Source organism: Lepisma saccharinum, chromosome 12 (assembly GCF_977018435.1).
Source record: "Lepisma saccharinum chromosome 12, izLepSacc3.1, whole genome shotgun sequence".
NCBI classification, from domain to species: domain Eukaryota; kingdom Metazoa; phylum Arthropoda; class Insecta; order Zygentoma; family Lepismatidae; genus Lepisma; species Lepisma saccharinum.
Genome location: NC_139240.1, coordinates 40,932,381 through 40,954,293, shown reverse-complemented (window position 1 = coordinate 40,954,293; position 21,913 = coordinate 40,932,381). Strand labels below are relative to the sequence as shown.

Below are 21,913 nucleotides of genomic sequence, written 5' to 3'. Positions count from 1 at the left end.
GGTTAGGGCTCTTACCTTTGATGTGAGTGGCCCTGGGTTCGATTCTCAGTGGGGGTATTTAAGGGCAAGTCCTGCCCTTGGAGGGTTGTTCCACCATGGAGTTAGTTCTAAGTATCATTTAGGTGAGGTATCAACAGAAAAAAAATGTCTGTACAGTATTCTGTAAGTATAACATATCATTTGGTAACCTATAGTTTCAGGTAATCCTAGTATATTGGGCTATCAGTAAAGTTTCCTATAATTTAACCAGTTTGGTTTCATACCGAAGTTAAAAGCGACATGAGCCCCTTCAGTCTATAAGCAAGGATTCACCCTGCATGCACTACCAACAGACTGAGGCAACACGTGTAGCATGGCATGTCACTTCAGTTTGGAAAAGTTTCTTTATTATTACTGAGGGTTCATTTCCAAGTGACATGTGTTGCTTGGGTCTGAAAGCTCCTGTAATTATGACTGCTGATGTGTGCTTGTGTCACACACACAGGAAATGTAAGGTGCACAAAGAATATGAATGGCTGGTTTTTACACGTGATGGTATTTTTGTACCAGTATGTATGAATATATCTCTCTCTTTCTCACATACAACAAATTCATGCAAAAATGGCAAACAAGACAATGCATTCTTGATAACCTTCAAACGATCTTCGTTTCCAGCAGGCACACCTATGTTTTTATTTTTCATCTATTTTCTGCCACTTTTGGCTAATCACAGCAAACTTCTGATATTCATCTGGTTGCCTAATTTCATGTCTCCAACATCTAGGATTAGAGCAACTATTACAGAGGGCAGCAACAGAGGATTGTATTTCCATATACGAGGGTCATTCGGAAAGTAACTTCCGTTTGGGTATAAAAGAAACACCAGGACATTGTGAGAGTTTTTATTATATACAACTGAAAGACACAACTCTAAGCTATATTTCTACATAAGCACCATTTCTGTTGAGACACTTATATCGGCAAACAAGGTTTACAATACCAATGTCAAAGACATCTGCCACCTGTGCATTCAGCCATGCAGTAACACTGTTCTTGAGCAACTGTGTTTTGGGACAGAAAAGGGATACTGTTGGTGGAGTTCCAACAATTAACAACCAAGTGTATTGTGAAACCTTAAAGAAATTGTGATTAGCAATTCAAAACAGGGGACGTGGCATGTTGAGTTCTGGCATTGTCCCCGTTCATGAACGCTCGCCCGCATACTGCTGCTCGAACCAAGGATCTTCTCCGATGTCTTCAGTGGGAACTGTTTGATCACCCTCCTTACAGTTCAGATTTGGCCCCTAGCGATTATCACCTCTTTCCACAAATGAAGAAGTGGCTAGGGGCAGAGCGCTTTAACAATGACCAGGAGCTCAAAAACAGTGTTACTGTATGGCTGAATGCACAGGCGGCAGATGTGTTTGACATGGGTATTTTAACCTTGTTCGCCAATATGATAAGTGTCTCAACAGAAACCAGTGGTGCAACCACAGGGGAGGGGGGTCAAGCATTGACAGGCAAGTGTACCTGCAAAGGAGGGGGGGGGCAATTACTGCCCAGAACTTCAAATTTTATGCAAATAAAAATACTTTTCGCAAAATATTCTTGCTCACTTCGCTTGCAATTCCTGCTTTTCTTAGTCTTATCAAGTTCAGAACCGTAGCTAGAGGATGGCGGGAGACAGTCCTGGGTGCCGAACGATCTAAATGAAAAAAAGTTTATGCACAGAAAGGCTAATTGAGACTGGGCCTATAGCTTGGAGTGGGTTCTGAACCACTATGTCCCCCACCGGGTATTGAACTCGGGACCCCTTAATCACAAGGTAACGATTTTACCACTACACCATCGGGGAGGCACAAAAGTTGTAAATGATATAACGCCATGGCGTTCCATGAAATTACTTGCGCTCTATTAAACTAATATTGATTTCAGCCTGCAAACAAATTGGATCCAAAAATTTTCTTGCTCGCTTCGCTCACAATCTGTTTCTCTTTGCTGTAATGCATTGTGAATCACTAGACAGAGAAATACGACAGTTAATTTATTTTGTTTTAAATGCATGAACAATTGTTTGGAGGAAAGGGAGCATGCACATTTGAGACACAATTTATATAATTTTTGCTGTTGGTTTATTGAGATATGGATGAATTGGTTGTGTAATATATTTAAATAATATATGCTGTATATAATATTTATTAAGGAAACTTTGAATACGTACACAATTTAGTGTCCAATTCACTCCACATTGCATATATGTGAAACATGTATCGTGCATGGAAGTTACGTTAATGTAAAAAAGAATTTGAAATGCATTTATCAAACATTTTCTGTCTTTCAAAAATAGTTTGTGCGCTTGTTTTAATTATTAATGTGAAGTTGAACATGTTAAAAAAATAATTCAAATAGTTTGTAAAAAAAAGGTATAAAGGTAAAGTGCTCCCCTGTGCATAGCACCATGCCATGAAGGCGTATAGGGGGTAACGCCCCACACTTTCTTGATCCGGTCATGAGTGGGAGTGATGTGATCAGCATCACGCCCCTGACCGCCTTTACCCCCCAGGGTTTCCCCCAGGTACACATGTTATTCGACGCTGGGTGGGCGCCGGGGCCGCTTCCATCGTTAGAAAAGTTCCCAGATTTGAACCGGCCGGGGATCGAACCCGGGACCTTTAGCATGGTAGTCAGACGCGTTACCGACTGAGCCACCGCGGCCACTAATAGTTTGTTAGAACACAAATGCTTTAGCACCAACTTCTACCGTTTTTTGCGAAATTTGCGAGGATAATAATGTCTTTGATACTACCACTACTAATAGTAATAATAATGTTTGTCCTGGGTTCGAATCCTGGCCTGAGCATGGATGTTTGCGAGTATCCATTCATCATGCCATCACTCATCCCCATCTTTGCAAATTAGCCAAAAGTGACACAAGAAGCGAAGTAAAATAAAGCAAATCAATAATAATAATGTTATAACATTATTTCATGAACATTATTATTATTATTGGTAAGTTTATCCTGGTACTTGCTCCAGTATTTGACTGTGATCTTACGTATGTTGCAACTCCCGTTTGCGACTTCATAAGTTTCCCAACTGTGCCGGTCATAAAATTTGCCAAAGAAGTGTTCTGTTGGCTGAGTGACTTCTCCCTTTTTCCTATCAGCAAATGGGGGGGGGTCTCTTGCTAATTGTTTCGGCCACAATTTTCTTGCTCGTGTGCACACACAGGCTCCTTTCCTTTGGCGTCTAAAGTAAAGCAATCAGTTCTGAATACCTTCTTCAAAACGAACAAAAACCGCAGGATAAGAAAAAGAAAAGTGACTCCCTCCCTTCTCCTACAACAGCTCATTATCCGCCACTACACTGGTGTGCATGGCAATGCGATAATTGGAGAATTCAGGTCCCTCTTTCTTGTTTGAATGCAGCTGTCGGGATAGGAAATATTGCCTGTATTATTGTCTGTTGCATGGTAAAACGTAATGCAAGGATCATTTTCCTTTTTCGCACTGCTGATAAAAGTTCCGTCTTCGACAATTGCTTTATCTTTGAAATGAGGATGATTTCCCTTCTGCCACCTGCTGCTCTAACTTCCAGCCAGTCTCATTGTGTTTACACTGCACCTGGCGCCAGTGTTTAGTCTAGCATCTGGAAAGTTGTTGCTTGCCGATAACAGGAATGACTCATTCAGCAGGAAGGAAAAAGCATCCTTGTTTTGAATCTCGCAAAGCTGTTTTGATTTGACGATAACGAAATTCCATGCTGATGAGCTAAGCGGGACTAAATATACTATACAGTTTAAAAGTGGGATACAAACCAGCGTGATTATGGAGTGTGGCGCTGTTTAATGTGTCCTACGATACACATTAAGAGCAAATAGATCGCAAGTTGCGTGTTTCCTTTTTTAGGGTGGATTACAATGCAAGTTGAGGAAGAGTTTGGACTGATCCCTGCAAAGGGGGAGGGGGGCGAATATGAAGGCAACTTAAGCAAAGAAAACGTGACTTTTTTTTTATGTGTTGTTTTAGACAGCCGAACCAGAACGAAATTTACAGCCCCACTTTTTTTTTTCTTCTTTTGTGCCAGGGAAAGGTTGTGTTCTCTCCCAAGAGAATCTTCTCTTACCAGTTAATCCTGTAACGGACAATGTTCTAGTGAACGCACATAAAATCCAATATTCATTCTGTCCGATTATCTCCCGTCTCTTGCTCGTGCCAGTGTGACTACTGTCAAGATTCTTCTGAGTTTCACTTCTTGCAATAAACGAGATTGTTTTCTTTCCGTAGGTCTCCATGCAAACGGGTTTCTTATGAAGTAAAATTGTAAAAATTTCGTGGAAGAGCAACAACTTTGCACAATTGAAAGAAAATACAATTTTTTAAAAGACTTTTTGCCACAACATGCATCCCGTGCATAACCAGGCAGGATAAATGGTGCTACCCTCTCCTTGGAATCTTTGTGTCCGCGTAAGCTCAGTGTTCTCATTTTGTGTAACATTTTTTACACTTTCTTTAAAACGTACAATATTATTATATAGTGCATATAAAGCTTATTTTCTGTGCTATCACCAAGTATAAAACATCCGTTGTGTGGGGTAATTTATACTCTACTTTATTTACACCTGAAAAACAGGCGCCATCTTGAAAAGTTTGGATAACTCGAAGTCGACATTTTTTGGTCCCTTGAACTTCGTATTAACTAGGATTTCCTGTATTGTTTTGTAATTTGAGTATGTCACACCTTCGTATGTATACAAAAGATAAAAAAGACAGAATTGAAATATAGTGTGTAATTCTTGAGAAATTGCACGTTAATTGCTGCCACGTGCTGCTGGTTGAAATATCAACCACCCGGCGTTGAGGGGTTTACATGTGGTGGTCGAAATTTCAACTGTCAGGCTACTAAGGTTAAAATTGCCCATTGCTGCACCCACTATTCAGTATCTAAAACTGAAATGGTCTCATATTTGGGGGTTGAGTATCTACTTTTAATGAGCTACTTCAAAAACATTGATATATCCAGACTTTTCTTGGTTTTAAAGACTGGTAGACACGTCTTACTTTTTGCTAGGGCCAACAGTTTGTCTATATCATTGACAGAGAACACACAAGAGCAGTTTTCTGCAACCAGTCAACTGGACATACATGTCTACATCATTATCACTAGAAATTAACCTTATGGTGGTGAAGGAATAATAAAAAAACCTGTGCGAAAAAAAGTAAGACTTTATAGCAATTTTTATTATAATAATGCCTTAGGTTGTCGAGACAATTAATTATTCACAGTAAATATTATGCTTACAACCCGAGTTCCTCTCACCAAGTAGAACTGCATAGTGTGTTCGTGCTGTACAAACCTGAGAGAGCCCGCGGTAGGCATCTAGTCACGTTCACCTTTAAGAATCAATGTAAAACATCTCAAATTTGTATAACAATGACTACCGAGTGTCTGTTTAATTTTCATATATTACAATGGCTCCAAATTATAGAAGTTGTGTTCTGCCCCGAAATGAGTTATGACAAAAAAAAAAAGATCAAGTAGTCCAGTCCACAAAATATATATATATATATATATATATGTATATATATAACAATGCAGTACATTCACAGCTCATGGGTCACATTTACGCCTCATCTACTCCGCAAAATTTCATCTTAAGAGCAGATTTAATCAAGTTTTGGATCAGATCTCGCAATACATGTTGTTGTGAAGACACTGATTCTTCTAAAAAGGAAGTGCATTCATCTGCCCTTTTTTTGTCAACAGAATTCACACGTCGAACACCACCGCACTAGGTGAAAGGTCCAATGCAATGGTGTCTGTGGTGAAGAAACAAACAAACAAAAAAAATATTTAAAAACATTCATTCACTGAACACATACTATGAAGACATCACTCCCACTCTGTGGTTCCCGGAGGCTTAGAGGTGAGATCATACAGAACTCGGGAAACGCCCGGAACAGTGCGTATCTCTGAAACCATTCGGTTAACGACCTGTAAGCAGAAGAAATGCTATTAGTACATTTCGGTAAAACAGTTAAAAAAGAAACACAACACAAACTTTACCATGAACAGCAAGGCAAAATACACGGATAATTCTAAGTTTTTTGGGAAAGGGGGGGGGGGATATTATCCAGATTAATACAGGGTGTCCAGGCTAAAAGTATCCAAAAGTAACCAATTATAATGCAAGAACCACTCACTTCTTAACCTAAAGCTAAGTCGGTAGGAAATTTCTTTAAGACTTGTTTTGTCATGCTTTTGAGGTTACTGGCACAGGTATGTCACCAGGTAGACACAGAGTCCCAAAATAATGTTTACACTCTTTGAACGTTAATAACAAGAGAACCTCTTAAAGATGGACCATTTGCATTTGAAGCTACATTCATTCCGTGTGAGCACGTGTAAGCATTCTGTCAATTTTGTTCCATCATAGCCCACAGGGTGTTAGGCATTAGTGTACACAAAATGGTGTAGGTAAGAAATTTTTCTTTCAAGGATTGTAAGAAGTGTCGAATATCCACGCAGACGACCTGATTTAACACTGTTAGATTTCTACCTCTGGGGAACTGCGAAGAATGATATGTACCCCACAAAGCCACGAACACTGGATGACTTGTGCTTTCCTTCCCATGGAGAACATATCGGCTGTCTTGTTGATCTGTTTAAGAGTTGCAGACAATGTATTCCTGCCAGTGAACATCTATAACTTTAAGGTATGCGACACCAAAAAAATGTTCGTACTCGCTAATATTAGTGTTCTTGTTATTAACATTCAAAGAGTACAGCAGAACCTCGATTTTATGTTCCCTCATTTTACATTCGATCTTCATGGTCCCAAAAAAGCAAAAAGTTATAAAATTTTCCTCTCGTACTTTAAGATTTTAGAACTTTTTTAGGTGCAGGAAGGTGAAAGTCACTTGGTGCAAGGTCCGGACTATACAGGGGGGGTGATCAAAAAGTTCCCATCCGAACTTCTGAATCGTCTGAACAGCGAGGGTAGCAGTGTGTAGCGTTGTCATGGAGAAGCACAATTCCTGAACACAAAATTCCATGTCGTCGGTTTTGTATGGCACGTCTGAGTTTGGAAAGTGTTTCACAGTATGATTGCGATGTGATTGTTTTCCCCGGTTCCAGGGAATCCACCAAAAGCATGCCCTGTTGGTCCCAGAACACAGTTGCCATCATTTTTCGTGCAGCTGGAGCTTGCTTGAACTTTCTCGCCTTCGGTGAATTTGAATGATGCCACTGCATCGATTGTTGTTTGGACTCGACACTGACGTAAGAAATCCACGTTTCGTCACCTGTAACAATGTGGATAAAAAAAAATCATCACTCTCTCAGTCCTAGCGATCGAAAAAGGCACGTGCCAATGTGTCTCATTTTGTTTTGTGAACGTCTGTCAACATTTTGGGGAACCATATGGCACACAATTTTCAATATCCTAATCGGTCTGATACAATGTGGAACAATGTGAATGGCGAAACTTCTGGAAATTCGATGGCTAGAGAGCTAATGGTGAAGCGACGATTTTCTTGCAGTTTTTGATTCACAAACTGCACCAAAATGTCAGTCTGAATGCTCAGTCTTCCACTCCTGTCTTCATCGTGGATATTTGTACGGCCTTCTTTGGATGCACGACACCATTGCCGCACCTTTCCTTCACTCATTATACTGTCACACTTCACACAATTCTCGATGAATTTGAGCAGCATTTTGTCCTTTGCCGTGAAGAAATCGAATCACAGAACGGACCTCGCACCTGGCAGGATTGTGTATGCGTGCAGTCATTTTAACATGGTTCAACACACACGATAACGAACGGCTGACTAGCGAAAGTATGGTTGCTGGATAGCCAATGGACCAAGGGATGTTACTGTGGAGGCGAGATCCGATCACCGTTGCCAGTCGGTTCTTATAAAAATATCGGCCCTTTCTTTTTAAATGCACCTTGTATATATAATCCGTTAATTATTATGAATATTCACTTTCACAGCTTTTTTTTTTTTTAGCAAATTTCATTCTACACACACAAGAACACGTGTAAATTCGAAGAATAAAATGTATAATTACAATTGGCATCAAATGTATTGGGTGCTACAACTACGTGCATCTAGGCTTCAGGCTAAGGTAACAAGAGGTACATTATTTCACCATAACATATCCACAATATAAAAAAAGAAAAAGTTCATAAATCATACACAATTTTTCATTTACTGGTGGATTTATAATGTCGTTCAAAATGCTTGATATTTTGCTTACATTTATAAGTACACAGCATCTGGATAAATATTTGTTGCATATAGGAATTTATAGGAAATGTCAACAAGACTAAGATCTATGAAATAATAGACGATAACCTCATCTTCACCAACCTTTCCGATAATTATGATCATATTGCCAATGTACTTTACTTATCAATCAGATATCTGGACTGTAAGTTTTACTTTGATATTATGAAAGTGAAAATTTATTACAGAAATTCAAAGGAACCATAATTTTGTACAAGACTGAGAATCATAAGAATGAAAGAAAAACGTTTCTAAACTGAATCTTTTTTGGGAGTGGAATCGCAGAAACAGAATCCAGAAGTGGAAGTGAATTGCTTGTTGATTTTGCAACTTTTTCTCTTGCAGACTCCAAAATGCACGTAAATTCCAGATGATCTGCAATATTCCCTGCCATTTCCCTGTGTTCCACACGCGGAGCAACCCCGAGAACCTTTTTTTTCTTGTTCCGAACAATTTAAATTCGGTCCAAGTTGCATATTGTTTCATTTCAATACGGAACTTGGACCCTATTTAAAATGATCTGAAAAAAAAAAAAAGGTTCCTGGATCAAATTTAAATTGATCAGAAAAAAAAAAAAAAGGCTCCTGGACTTTTAAATTGATCTGGAAAAAAGGTTTCTGGACTGTATTTAAGTTGATCTGGAAAAAAGGTTCCAGGATCAGTAGGAATGTTGAATGCTCAATTGATTTTTTTTAAGCAACATACAACAAATGTTGCTTGTTGCTTCAGTATGAAATCTCCTTAAGCAACCCTAAGGTTGGTCACCAACGTACCAACATCTTGTTTTGACAGTGTTGCCAGCATGTACAACACAAGAGAGACACTCCCGCAGGTGCAGGCATACTTACATCCATTGGCAGCTCCTGACCAGGCACCCCCGGTACCCCAGTCATGAAATCATGAGTGCAGAAAGGTCTCAGCACAACCGATCGCTGGCAAGAAGGGATCCTCGATGCAGGGTCTCTGTCAAAGTGGATCGGAATCAGTATCACTGGCATCTGGCTGATTTTGTTCATGAATCCAGATTGTGAAAGTACCTGAAAAATACATAAAATGACACTTATTTTCAACAACTTTCAATTTTATACATAAATATGAAGAGTAAATATTTTGTGACAGTGAAGTACTTTCCATCTAACTTATTTAAATATTGCAGATCATGTCTTCTTGGTGAGTTATTACCAGGAGACTGATTTATATGTAAAATACATATCTTCATATGAAGTTAAAAATCAATGTGAATTATGGTACGTAAGTTCAAAAATGCTATTTTTACTGTCCATATTTTTACATAAATCAGCTTTAGCACATATTTTACAATAACTTGTGTATTTCAAATGTTTCAGACATATATTCCATATTCATGCTATGCATTTCAGACTATTTATGGGATTGATTATGGCATATTCATAAAAAAATGTTGTTTTTTTTTAATTACGAGGTGTACTACAACATTGGTCATGTCAGAGGGCAGTACCAGGTGTGTCCGACATCTGTCTATGCTATTCATCAATACAGAGATCAAAGAAAAAAGATGAAATTTATTGTACAAAAACCTAAAACAAAAACCTAAACTAGTTATCTTTATTTTCTTGTAGTTTACGGTTATTACAAGCATAAGAAAACAGTTTTCGTTGTGATGTTTTAGGAGAACACACGCTCCCTTCATCAGACATTTATTTTTATTTTGACTAAAAATACAGTTATAACAACCTAACTGTGAAAAGAAGCAGTCTGTTTTATTTTTATTTCAGATAAAAAAATTTGGTCACATTATTTTTTATTTAAAACTATGAATTCCAAATATCATCAGGTAATTCAAAGTCATCAATGTTTTCACAAAGTCTCTTGATGTTTTCTGTTATATTAAATTTTAAAGATGGTGGCTTACTCCATTTGTGAAAAAGAAAACTCCAAACTGGATCTATGTTACCATTTTCATTATTTAATTTATTCCAGTGTTGTTCTGCAATGAAAGAAGCTTCCCAGACATTCAACTCTATGTTTCCCGTCAATCTTTTTAAAACCCTTCTCTTCTTAATCAAATGCTTCTCTTCGATGATGTGAGCTGACAAACCTGTCATATAACGGATTTATAATGTCCAAATCGTGTTCGTGCCATCTTATTGCCATAAGACTTGTTGAACACTATCAAAATTGTTTCACCTTTATTTACTGTATTATTTACCTGGTTCACTGAATAATCAGCTTGTCTTAGTGTACTAAGAACATTTGATGTCAGGAATGTTGGTGTTATATCTGTGATAGAATCTCGAATGAAATCTCCAAAAATATAACACACTCTGTTTACATTGTGACACACTCTAGGAATGAGTCTTGCTATGAACACCAAGTCAGCCCAGTCTGGTTCTCTCTCTGAAGAAATCCCAACAACATAGCTGTACGATCGGCAATCTCCCTGCAAAACAACAACAAAATATTAATATTTTACTCAACATCTTGTTTCTGTCATTTCAGTAGCATAGGCCCAGCTGCATGAAAACATATTAATAAAATTTAGGACTGAGCTAGTACCGATACGGATGTACCAGTTCGATTATACGAGGGGGAGTCTGTAAATATGCCACAGTAATTCTCACCTTGGCCGCAAACGTTTCATGGATGATGAAGATGTTGAACATGAGGTGCGACTGTAGCTGAGACAGCACACAATAAACACTTATGTAACATGTTTTGGGGGGCTGATAAAGAGAAGGTATGAGATTATGTTGAAAAATAAAATGGTTTCCAAATCAGTAAGTCGCTTAGTAATTTTTTAATAAACTTTTGTGACCTACTTACTGACTTACCCCAATATTTACCAATATCAGCCAATACATTATCTCATTTTGAGTTTATAATTATCCTGGAAGGCATGCACAATTTCAAGTTTCCATTGACACGAGGGTCACTATTTATATTTTGAGCCTAACAATGAAAAAAACAGGAATTTGGCATTGAAAACTGCTTTATTGTTTTTCGAAGTATTCTCCTTTATGGTCAATACAGTTTTGCATTTGTTCGAACCATTTGTCAAAGCAGTTTTTCCAATCTTCTTGAGACACCTCCATAATATGGAACACATCAACGGCATCTTCCGCTGACAAAAATCGTTGTCCACGTAATTTATTCTTGACATTCGGGAACAAGAAGAAGTCGTTGGGTGCCAAATCAGGACTGTACAGCGGATGACCCACAATTCGATTTTTTGACTGTTCATAAGGTTGGTTGTTAGATGAGATGTGTGACAGCTGGCATTGTCTTGATGAAGAATGATCCAACGGCGTTTGTTTGTTTTCTGTATTTGACCGAAGACCTCTGGCAAACAAATTGTTGTGTACCATTCAGAGTTGACCGTTCTACGTACCTCTAAAGGCACAGTTGCCACATGACCAGTTTTCCAGAAAAAACAAGCAACCATTTGTTTCGATGTGCTTCGAGCGCGAACAACTTTTGTTGGATTGGGTTCATCTTGAAACACCCATACAGTCGACTGCTGTTTACGTTCCGGCTCATATGCACATATCCATGATTCGTCACCTGTTACAATCTTATATACGTCTTTTGAAGCACCACAATTGTATTTATTGAGCATTTGTTTGCACCAATTGACGCGAGCGTCTTTTTGAGTTTTTGTCAAATTGTGTGGAATACAACGAGAACATACCTTTCTCACAGCTAAATGATCATGTAATATTTTATATATGCTGGTGGAACTAATGCCTATGGTTGCCTCAATCTCACAGTATGTCACATGACGATCTTGCAGTATTAGGTTTTGCACAGCATCAATGTTTTCTTGAACAACAACTGATTTTGGACGACCTTCGCGAATCTCGTCGGTGAGCGAATGGCGGCCACGATTAAATTCGTTATACCAGCGTTTCACAGTGGCAAAGGATGGGGCTTCATCGCCAAATGTGGAAGTAAGTTGATCGATGCACTCTTGTCTTGATAATCCACGTCGAAAATCGTAAAAAATCATTGCACGAAAATGTTCACGAGTTAATTCCATTTTATTGTTGTCGCGCAATCTCCAAGGCAACATAAACAACACAAATGAAGCTATTGACAAAACATTTGAAGTACGTTATGGTCAATAATGCCAGACGATTCCGTGCAAACGTCAAATCGCGCCCAACTTCAATCAGTGTTGCCAACGCTCAAAATATAAATAGTGACCCTCGTATTGTACCAACAGTATGTGTAAAGACTGTATTTTGTAATTACATAAACTTTTTATATTCCATTGTAGTAACATACCCAAGTTTAGAATAATTTTAAGTACAGGCACAAAATAATTATAATAAAAAAATGCTAGTGTCAATACACACATTGCTACATGAGAATACACCCTTTATTAATTAGAAACATACATTGTTGTTAGGGCATATTTCTATGGCATTTTAAGACATGTTTATCTACATTCCAGGCCATAAGTGCATTTTTTTGACATGGCATATTTTGGTGATGTTTCAGTATTTAATTTGAATGAAATCTTAGCACAGTAAAATTTTCCGAATTCATGCATATTTTAAGCATAGTTACTGGAATTTAAAAAAATTCCAGTCATGAAGACATACATAACTTCAACTTACTTGCACTCCAACACTTCGAATCGGTAACAGCGTCGCAGCCAAGTGCTGTTTGCTCGACACCTTCTCCAACTGCAGGCGCTCATCATCAGATGTTGCACTCTCCACTCTGTTTAGCAAAGCATGTTTCTGGAAGAGAAAGCAGGCTTCCACTCAGACCCACACACACAAAACACTACAGGGATACACACAAAAAGAGTGAAAAAGTATGATTTGTTTTTATTCTGCTTCCGTAACAGCTAAACTTGCATATTTGTGTTAAACCCAGCATACAGATCGAATCCAATTTTTTTTTGCCAATATTGATAATTTACCAATCTGATATAGCAGTGCACCACATGGTATAACCTGTGGTCTTCCATCCTGCTAAGTTTGTTGTGTTACTGATTCTCTTAGTCTTTTATAAATTTATGAAACTTACAAATTTTAAGGTAATATCTACAGTGAAAGTAAAATGTAATATGGTCAATGGTGTGAATTTCTCAATACGCTGGTGGTGGTGTCTAGCTTGCCCCGCGCATGGGTGCGACCAGGTTGGGTTTATACAACAGGTTGCTAGGGTGGTTGCTAAGCCACTACATGCCGAAACAAAGTGCTACTCAGATGAGATATTGCACATGTTGCAACTAGCAATTTTTCGAAATGTCTAAAGCAGTTTTCTTAATAATAACTTTGTGTATGACTGAAGAGATGTTAACGTGAATCAGATTTAATATTATTTAACCAATGTGGTCTGTATTCCTTTGTTACGAAGTTATCACAAGGACAAAAGTTGAACACAATATGTGCAGTTTCCTCTATTCGTAATTATTACGTCGTTCTTATTCCAACTTATCAGGTTCTTTATGCAAGAAATTGAATGAAAACAATTTGTTGTAATTAATAATGGTCTGCCAAGTTAAAAACGTCTTCAGGTCGATCAGAATTGACCAACAAGTGGACACGTTCATGTAACTACTGTAATTTACTTTTCATGAGATTACAGAAAATAATTGAAATCCTCAAAACAAAAATATCAGCAGTACTGGTAACTTTCATTAAGGCCTATTATTCTTTGCTTCATTTTTATTCCAAAAGATGAAGTTTAAGTACAGGGAAATTTCTGGACTTGAAAGAAAATGATATTAGCGTTGGGAAGGAGAGTCGAACCGGTCCTTGGACACCCATGGAAATTGACGTACTTCATTTCAAGTTACAAAAAAAACAACAGAAAAGTTATTGTTAATAAAAATAATAAAGATCTGAATAACGAAATTAAAAACTGTTATGTTGAAAAAATAGTGTAAAATACAGTAACAAGGTTATGTTTTCACATTCTACCATTTAATTCAAGGAATAAATGATTTCACAGTTACAAAATTTCAAAAATTAGAGTTTTATGTGAGAGGTCACACAACAAACTTTAGGCCTAAAATTTCGCCTAACTTTCGTGTGTAACATTTAGTAACAAACTAGAATAGCTATGCATTTCAATTTCAGTACACCAACTATAGGAAATGTGAAAACAAATTATGAAAAACAGTTGTGCTAGATTCACTCATCTTGTGGATCGAGTAGAAGAATCTTCCCAAGGATATAATAATAATATTGTGGAATAAAATTAGTTCATATCTATGAGTTTATAATAGTCATTGCATAACAACATCATAACTGTAATACTAACACTCAGGGCTTAAAATGAGCTGGAATTCATCGGAACAGTTCCGGCAAATCAGTTCCTACTGCGACATTGAACATCTATCTTATTTATTTAATACACTGTACAGAAGCCAATCCTCTGTTAGGTTCATTCCTATTGTAAACAATAGATGAAGAGGAAAAAAAAATTCTTGTGCTATATGTCGGTGGGCAATCTGTAGACTCCTGGCGCCAGGCATTTCAAGGTGGCAGGTTTATGACATGTTTAATCTTTCGTTGGATAGTCCACCCCCTCCCCCCACCAATGTACTGTAATAAATAAAAACACTTAGAAACAATTATGTTATGTCAATTCTTGATAATCTATATATGGAAGTAAATATATCCGGTTAGAATTTGCTTATTGACGAGTTTCGATTATTCAGTATTTCCGGAAATTTAGAAAAATTTGGTAAGTGCTATCCCTTTAAGACATAATTGCGAACTTAATTTCCTGAAATGGCTGACATGAGAGACAGGAAGACAGACTTTAATAATACCATTGTTATCTTAATATGCATTTGTTATTGTTATTATTAGTAGTAGCAATAGTTGTCGTTCTATTAATATGTGATTGGCATTCCGGCTTTTGTCCAGATATGTCTTATTGTTTCGCGTATGATTGCAAATATTAGACATGTTTCCTGTCTTTCCACTAGGCTACTAGGCTTTCAAAAATCAACAATTCAAAGAACCATGTGTCTTCACGTTCCTTTACATGCCAGCAAACCTATGGTAGCTAAACCGAAGAAATCATAAATTCCGGTCAATTGTTTGCTGGTCACTTTCTTGGAAAATACCTGCTTTTGTTTCTTAATTTCTTCTTTAACTTCTCACCTGCAAGCAACCTGTATTTTTTCTATGTAATCTCCTGAATCTCATCTTTACATTGATGTATTATACACACTATCATTTAGTTTCTTAACTGCTGCTGATATTGGTGGTGAAATATCTCCCCCGCAACCCATTACCAATGATAGCCATATGGAGTGAAGTAGGGAATTTGCCGTTGCTATATAGTGACAGTGCCGGAAGTGACGTTCACGCCACCAGCGTATAGGTTGACCACACATACAAAAAAGTTTTGACACCTTCTTCAAATGATGATTGATTTAGATTATATCACTCACTGCTTTTGTGCCACTTATTGGATTGATTGATTGATTTGGCGGTCAGGGGCGTGATGCTGATCACTGGATCAAGGAAGTGTGGGGCGTTACCCCCACCTCCCCTATACGCCTTCATGGTGTGGTGCTAAGCACAGGGGTGCACTTTACCTTTACCTTTTTACACTTTGAAAGTACACGTCTCACACGAAATTTAACATGCTTTAAATGAACAAGTTTGCCAGTATTAACGAATGAGGCTCTTCGATTGTGTACATTGTAATCCCTATACGTTCGAGCCAACACTACCGAGATGCATTGTCGAGGAACAAAACAAATGAAGGTAACTGGAAGAGTCCAAATCTATTGTGAGGAGTTAGATCCTGTTTTACATTGTTCAAGGTACAGGAAAACCTCGTTAATACGATATTGGTTAATACGAAGTACCCTTTAATCCGAAGTTCTTCCCATTCCCCAGCCGATAAGATAGGATTTATAATGTATTTCAGTACGGATAAATCGAAATACGGATAATTTTTAATACGAAGTTGTTTGCAAGACCCTTCCCCAAAACTGGTTACGCTTAATTCGAAGTAGACACCTGCGTAAGTCCACAAGAGAAGATCGTAATGTGGAGAGAGCTCGGACGTTATTTTAACTTGACCTTGACATGTTTCCTTGTCCTAAGAGCTGCTGACAACTCGAGGGAAGCAGCCCGAAATGCCCGCTGGACATTAACATTCTTTGTCAATGTGCATGGGAGGTCAAGCTCTTTCCCCGCTGAATGCGCCACCTTGGAAATATTCACCAGTGCCAGATGAGAAATGCGAGATAATATCGCACGAATGTTCCAAAATACAAGACGCGTGGCGCCTGGAAGTCTCACCCATCTGTCTAGCTCTGAGCTCGAGATACAGCAATTTCCCGTGAGCGAGCAACTTTTGGCCTGGTAGCCGACAACTTCCGGTAACCACTTTCATTAAAAGCGTGTTCTTTGTGCCCTGTAGAACTTCCTAAAAAAAAAAAAAAAGGGAAACTGTTACAGATAATCAAAGCCGCAAAGGCCAACTAAAGATCGTCAACCCGCAAAAGTTGACGTCGATCTTACGTATGTTGCAACTCCAGTTTCCCGCTTCATACGTTCCCCAACTGTGCCGGTCATAAAATTTGCCAAAACAGTGTTTTGTTGTCTGAGTGACTTCTTCCCTTTATCTATCAGCAAACGGGGGGGGGGGGGGGGGGGGGTCCGTTGCTAATTGTTTCGGCCACGATCTTCTTGCTCGTGTGCGCGCACGGGCTCCTTTGGAGTCTAAAAAAAAAAGCAAACAGTTCTGAAAACCTTCTTTAAAACGAACAAAAACCGCATGATAAGTAAAAGAAAAGTGACCCCCTTCCTTCTTCTACAGCTCATTATCCGCCACTGGTGTGCATGGTAATGTGATTTTTTTACACTGCTAATAAAAGTTCGGTCTTCGACAACTTCATTATCTTTAAAATGCCGACGATTTCCCTTCTGCCACCTGCTGCTCTAACTTCCAGCCGGTCTCATTGGGTTTACGCTGCAGCTGGCGCCAGTGTTTAGTCTAGGGTCTGGAAAGCTCTGGCTTGCTGATAACTGCAATGACTCATCCAGTGCGAAGGAATAAGCTTCATTGTTTTGAATCTCGCAAAGCCATATAATCCCCGCTTTTCTTCAGAACCATTAGCGTGCTGCTGTTAAAAAGAAAAAAAAACCGCAATGCTCAATGTAGGTATACGAGAGGAAAAGTTTTGGCGGAGCGAGTGTTTGACCTCCAGAATACTCCTGAAACCTACAATAAATTGTCGATTAATCTGAAAATACGCAAGTTTCCTAAAGCTTGTTTTTAGTTCATTTTATGCTGATGAGCTAAGCGGGACTAAATATACAGTTTAAAGTGGGATCCAAACCAGAGTGATTATCAAGTGCGGCACTGTTTAATGTGACCTAGGATACACATTGGGTGCAAACATTGCAAGTTGTGTGTTTACTTTTTCAGAGTGGATTACAATGCAAGTTGAGGAAGAGTTTGGACTGCTCCCTGAAAAAGGGGAGGGGGCGAATATGAAGTTAACTGAAGCAAAGAATACGTGACTTTTTTTACGATGTGTTTTTACAGCCCAATCAGAACGAAATTTACAGGCCCGATTTTTTTGTTTTGTTTTGTGCCAGGGAAAGGTTGTGTTCTCTCCCAAGAGAATCTTCTCTTACCAATTAATCCTGTAACGGACAATGTAATAGTGAACGCACATAAAATCCAATATTCATTCTGTCCGATTATCTCCCTATCTCCCGTCTCTTGCTCGCGCCAGTGTGACTACTGTCAAGATTCTTCCGAGTTTCACTTCTTGCAATAAACGAGATTGTTTTCTTTTCCGTAGGTCTCCGTGGAAACGGGTTTCTTATGAACTAAAATTGTAATAATTTCGTGGAAGAGCAACAACTTTGCACAATTAAAAGAAAATACCGTTTTTTATAAGACTTTTTGCCACAACATGCATCCCGTGCATAACCGGTTGTATAACTAGGCAGGATAAATGGTGTTAACCGACACCTTGTAATCTTTGTGTCCGCGTTAAGCTCCGTGTTCTCATTTTGTGTAACATTTTTTACACTTTCTTTAAAACGTACAATATTATTATATAGTACATATAAAGCTTATTTTCTGAGCTACCACCAGTACAAAATATCCTTTGTGGGGGTAATTTATACTCTACTTTATTTACACCTGAAAACAGGCGCCATCTTGAAAAGTTTGGATAACTCGAAGTCGTTTAATACGAAGTTGACATTTTTTGGTCCCTTGAACTTCGTATTAACGAGGTTTTCCTGTATATGTATACAAAATTTCAAGACAAACTTTAAGTAAATGGCAGTTTTATAGACAAAAGTTTGGGGCATGTAGTGAAGCAATCACCCGATATATATGTTGTGAAACCACAATTTTATGTACCCAGATTTTGCATTTTTCAGCATTATAAATTCAATTTTTCAGCATTATAAATTCAATCTTGATGGTTCCAACAAAGCAAAATGTTATAAAATTTTCCTAGATTTTACACTTTCCAGCATTTTAAGTTTTTTTCAGCTTGGTCCCCCGAAAAATGCAAAATCAGGGTTCCGCTGTATATATTTGCCAATAATGCACATTTGAAAAGTCAATATTGTACCAAAGAAATAATACCTTTTGTAGCATTTGAGAATATTCCGCTATGATCTTCACTAGAACTTGAGTCTCTGAAAAATCTCGCTCTATGTATGCTTCATCCATGCACAGGATTCGAATTGCGAGGCCGGGCCCTGGGAAGGGATGACGCATCACCAGATCCTGTGGAAGACCTAGGTCCCTTCCAAGTATCCGAACCTATTTTAAGAAAAAAATACCTTGCATAGAAAAACAGGTAGTAATTTAGCACATTTCCATTAACTGGACCCACTGTATCAAAAACAAGCTCCAAGTGTTTAGGTAATTAAAATAAGAAAAATATTGGAAGTATAATGTCATGATGTCAGTTTGCACTAAAACATCACTGCACTTTGAACCTACAACACATTAACATTTTCAATTTTCATTAAATTTTCAAGAATACTAATAAGTTATTAATTAACCTTAAAAACCCCAAGCTTTTACACAATTGATGAAAGTATGAGCAGCTGTGCAAAAGTAGCAGTCCTTAACTTTATACCTTGTGGCACACCTGGCACACCAAGAATTAGAGCTGGGGTGTAAGGGGCGACCCTTTGTAAAATACACCAAAATAACCAGTTTAATTCTTTGTTGTGTTGTTCACATATGTCTATGATTCCTTCATAAATCTCACCACCATTCATCTTCAATTTTGTGACTACCCAAAAGTGGGAAAAGCAAAATAAACTACATGAATTAAGCAGAGCTGATACCAATATCAACGTATCGGTATCAGAAACTATCAGTTGAACTTTAATTACTGATGCCAGCCAATACTCTTATGGATTCTGCAAAAAAGTTGTGCAGCACTTTTACAGAGTGTGAATATCCCAAAAAATTATTATGAATAATTTCAATTAATTTTGCAACAATATTGTGAGAGAAATGAATTAAGCTATTTAATGATTGTCTTATGTAAAACTATGAATATTTTAAAGGAATATTATAGTTATATTGGTATGTTTACACAGCAAAATTAATGAATATTCTGTACTACATTGAACTGTTAGACAAAAACATTTCCTTTAGTATTTTTGCTAGCGTAAATGCTACTGTGTGCACTATAAAGTATGTATTTAGCAGCACCATTGATTTGTACCTAACAGCTATTTATCGGAAACATTATTTGCCTCGGTTAGATTTTAAGATTTTATTGACCTTGAAAAATTTGAAGTGATACATTGTTTACATCTCACTTAGCAGCAATACATCTGCACTGGTTATGCTATGACAAATGATACGGAAATAGGGTGGATTCTATCCTCGAGAAATGCCATAAGATTTTTCACTTTACACGGTAGCATTTTGGTCATGGCATAAATCTTAAGGAAAATGCTTTCGTCTAAAGCAGGCTTTACAATTTAAAATTATTGGCATCGATGGGAATCACTAAGGGTACTCAAAATGGCGTAATCTTTATTTTCTCGACACTCAGCCACTGATGGGGTTGTTTAACTGTATGGCAAGATGTAGCCTCCCACAAGGCTCTTCTCTGAGGGAGGTTGTTCTCTCGCCACAATGCTCTAGGAGGATTGTATCAGTAGCCATCTAGACAACCGATAAGCTACCTTCTTTTCCTCCAATAACATGCATTATCTTATGACTACAAAGAGGCAGGTCTACTCAAGTAAACAAAGAATGTACTGCACAAATTTAATGTTAAGGAAAAACTAGAATTATAAGGCATAATTCCTGCTAATTTTTACAATACTCAATTCAACTAATTTTTCAGGCAATTTTAAAAACTTTCCAGAACACTATGTATGAGTTGTCTTAATCTTTGCATGTTAATTAAACAATTCATAATTGGGAGAAGAGAGATGCGGTAGTAGATAAATACGGAGAAAATAGCACTCCCTGTATGCGCGAAACTGTTCTTTTCTTCTTTTTCTATTAATTTCAACCATCCTAATTGGAACTTGTTGTACTGTTCAATAGAACAATAGAAGCATGCCAAGCAACAGTACAACAAGTTCCAACGAGAATGGTGGCAGTGGCCACAATTCAACATTACTGACAATAAATGACAAGAAATAAAATAAAATAATATGTTCATATGAAATACTCCTCAAAAAGAAACCAGTTGGGGGAAGGGGGCGGAAGTGAAGGGTTTTGTTCCCAATACTGCCAAAAAAAACAACCTTTGAACGTTTTTACAAAATTATCTTATTTTTCCAGATGAAGACCTAAAATACAAGTTGTAGTCATAGACACTTCTCGGTTGTAATGATTCAATTGAAAGTTAACGAGATGATTACACCCCAGATTTGTCTGTTACTGTATCCAAGTAATCAAAGATGTATTACACATGTATCTTTTTCTATTTTATAAGTCTGGGTACATAAGAATAATAATTTATTTTTCAGTTACAGAAAATAGTAAATCTTTGCGCTCTCTCTCTCTCACTCAGTCAGTCACACACTGAGAAGATGATGGTTCACTATACCTCATCTTTATGGAAATCCTTAAGCGGTTCAATTACTCTCCCCTCGTTCCTCAACTGCCTTATCAACTCGCTATCATTGTGATGTGTTTTTATAGTATCTGCTTTTGAACTTGCAATGTGGGAAGCAGATTCAATAAGATCTGGTCGTAACGTTCCTTGAGCCAAAAACACCTCCTCTGGCTTAAGATTCAGTTCTGCAATAACTTCATTGGCAACCTAGAAAGAAATAGCAGGATTCAGTCAGCAGTTGGAATGCTAAACAGATTTAAATATGTAAGTACTGAAATTGCCAATAAATAAATACTTAACTTATGGCAATTACACCAGTTAAAACTATCAGAATTTTTTTTAAAATTCGCAAACAGTAGTTCTTAAGAGAGATGCTTACAAGTTAAATTTAATAGAGAGACATGTACATCTAATGGCATTACAAGACATTCGTGTTTTCAAATACTAATTATTTTTATACACAATAGGAGCTTTTATTATATTCTACAGCAGTGAATCTCAACCTTTGAGACAACTACCTGTAATTATTTTATTTTTAAAAAATCGATACTCCGATCCAAACAATTTTACTCACATGTACCTTTCTAATATTTTAAACATGATA

At 37.6% G+C, this 21,913-nt stretch overlaps 1 protein-coding gene across 4 annotated transcripts in view; it reads right to left on the bottom strand.

The window, feature by feature from the left end:
- Positions 1-5,186: 5,186 nt before the first annotated feature.
- bur (GMP synthase burgundy) overlaps positions 5,187-21,913 on the bottom strand; it is a 64,553-nt gene continuing 47,826 nt past the window's right edge. For all 4 annotated transcript variants that reach the window (XM_083132182.1, XM_083132183.1, XM_083132181.1 and 1 more), the window contains exons 9-14: positions 21,301-21,516; positions 18,852-19,031; positions 12,869-12,994; positions 10,459-10,689; positions 9,119-9,307; positions 5,187-5,973 (exon numbers count right to left, since the gene is read on the bottom strand). In XM_083132182.1, the coding sequence (XP_082988308.1) occupies positions 5,872-5,973; positions 9,119-9,307; positions 10,459-10,689; positions 12,869-12,994; positions 18,852-19,031; positions 21,301-21,516 (1,044 nt within the window). In that variant the 3' untranslated portion in view covers positions 5,187-5,871. The remainder of the gene's footprint in view (positions 5,974-9,118; positions 9,308-10,458; positions 10,690-12,868; positions 12,995-18,851; positions 19,032-21,300; positions 21,517-21,913) is intronic.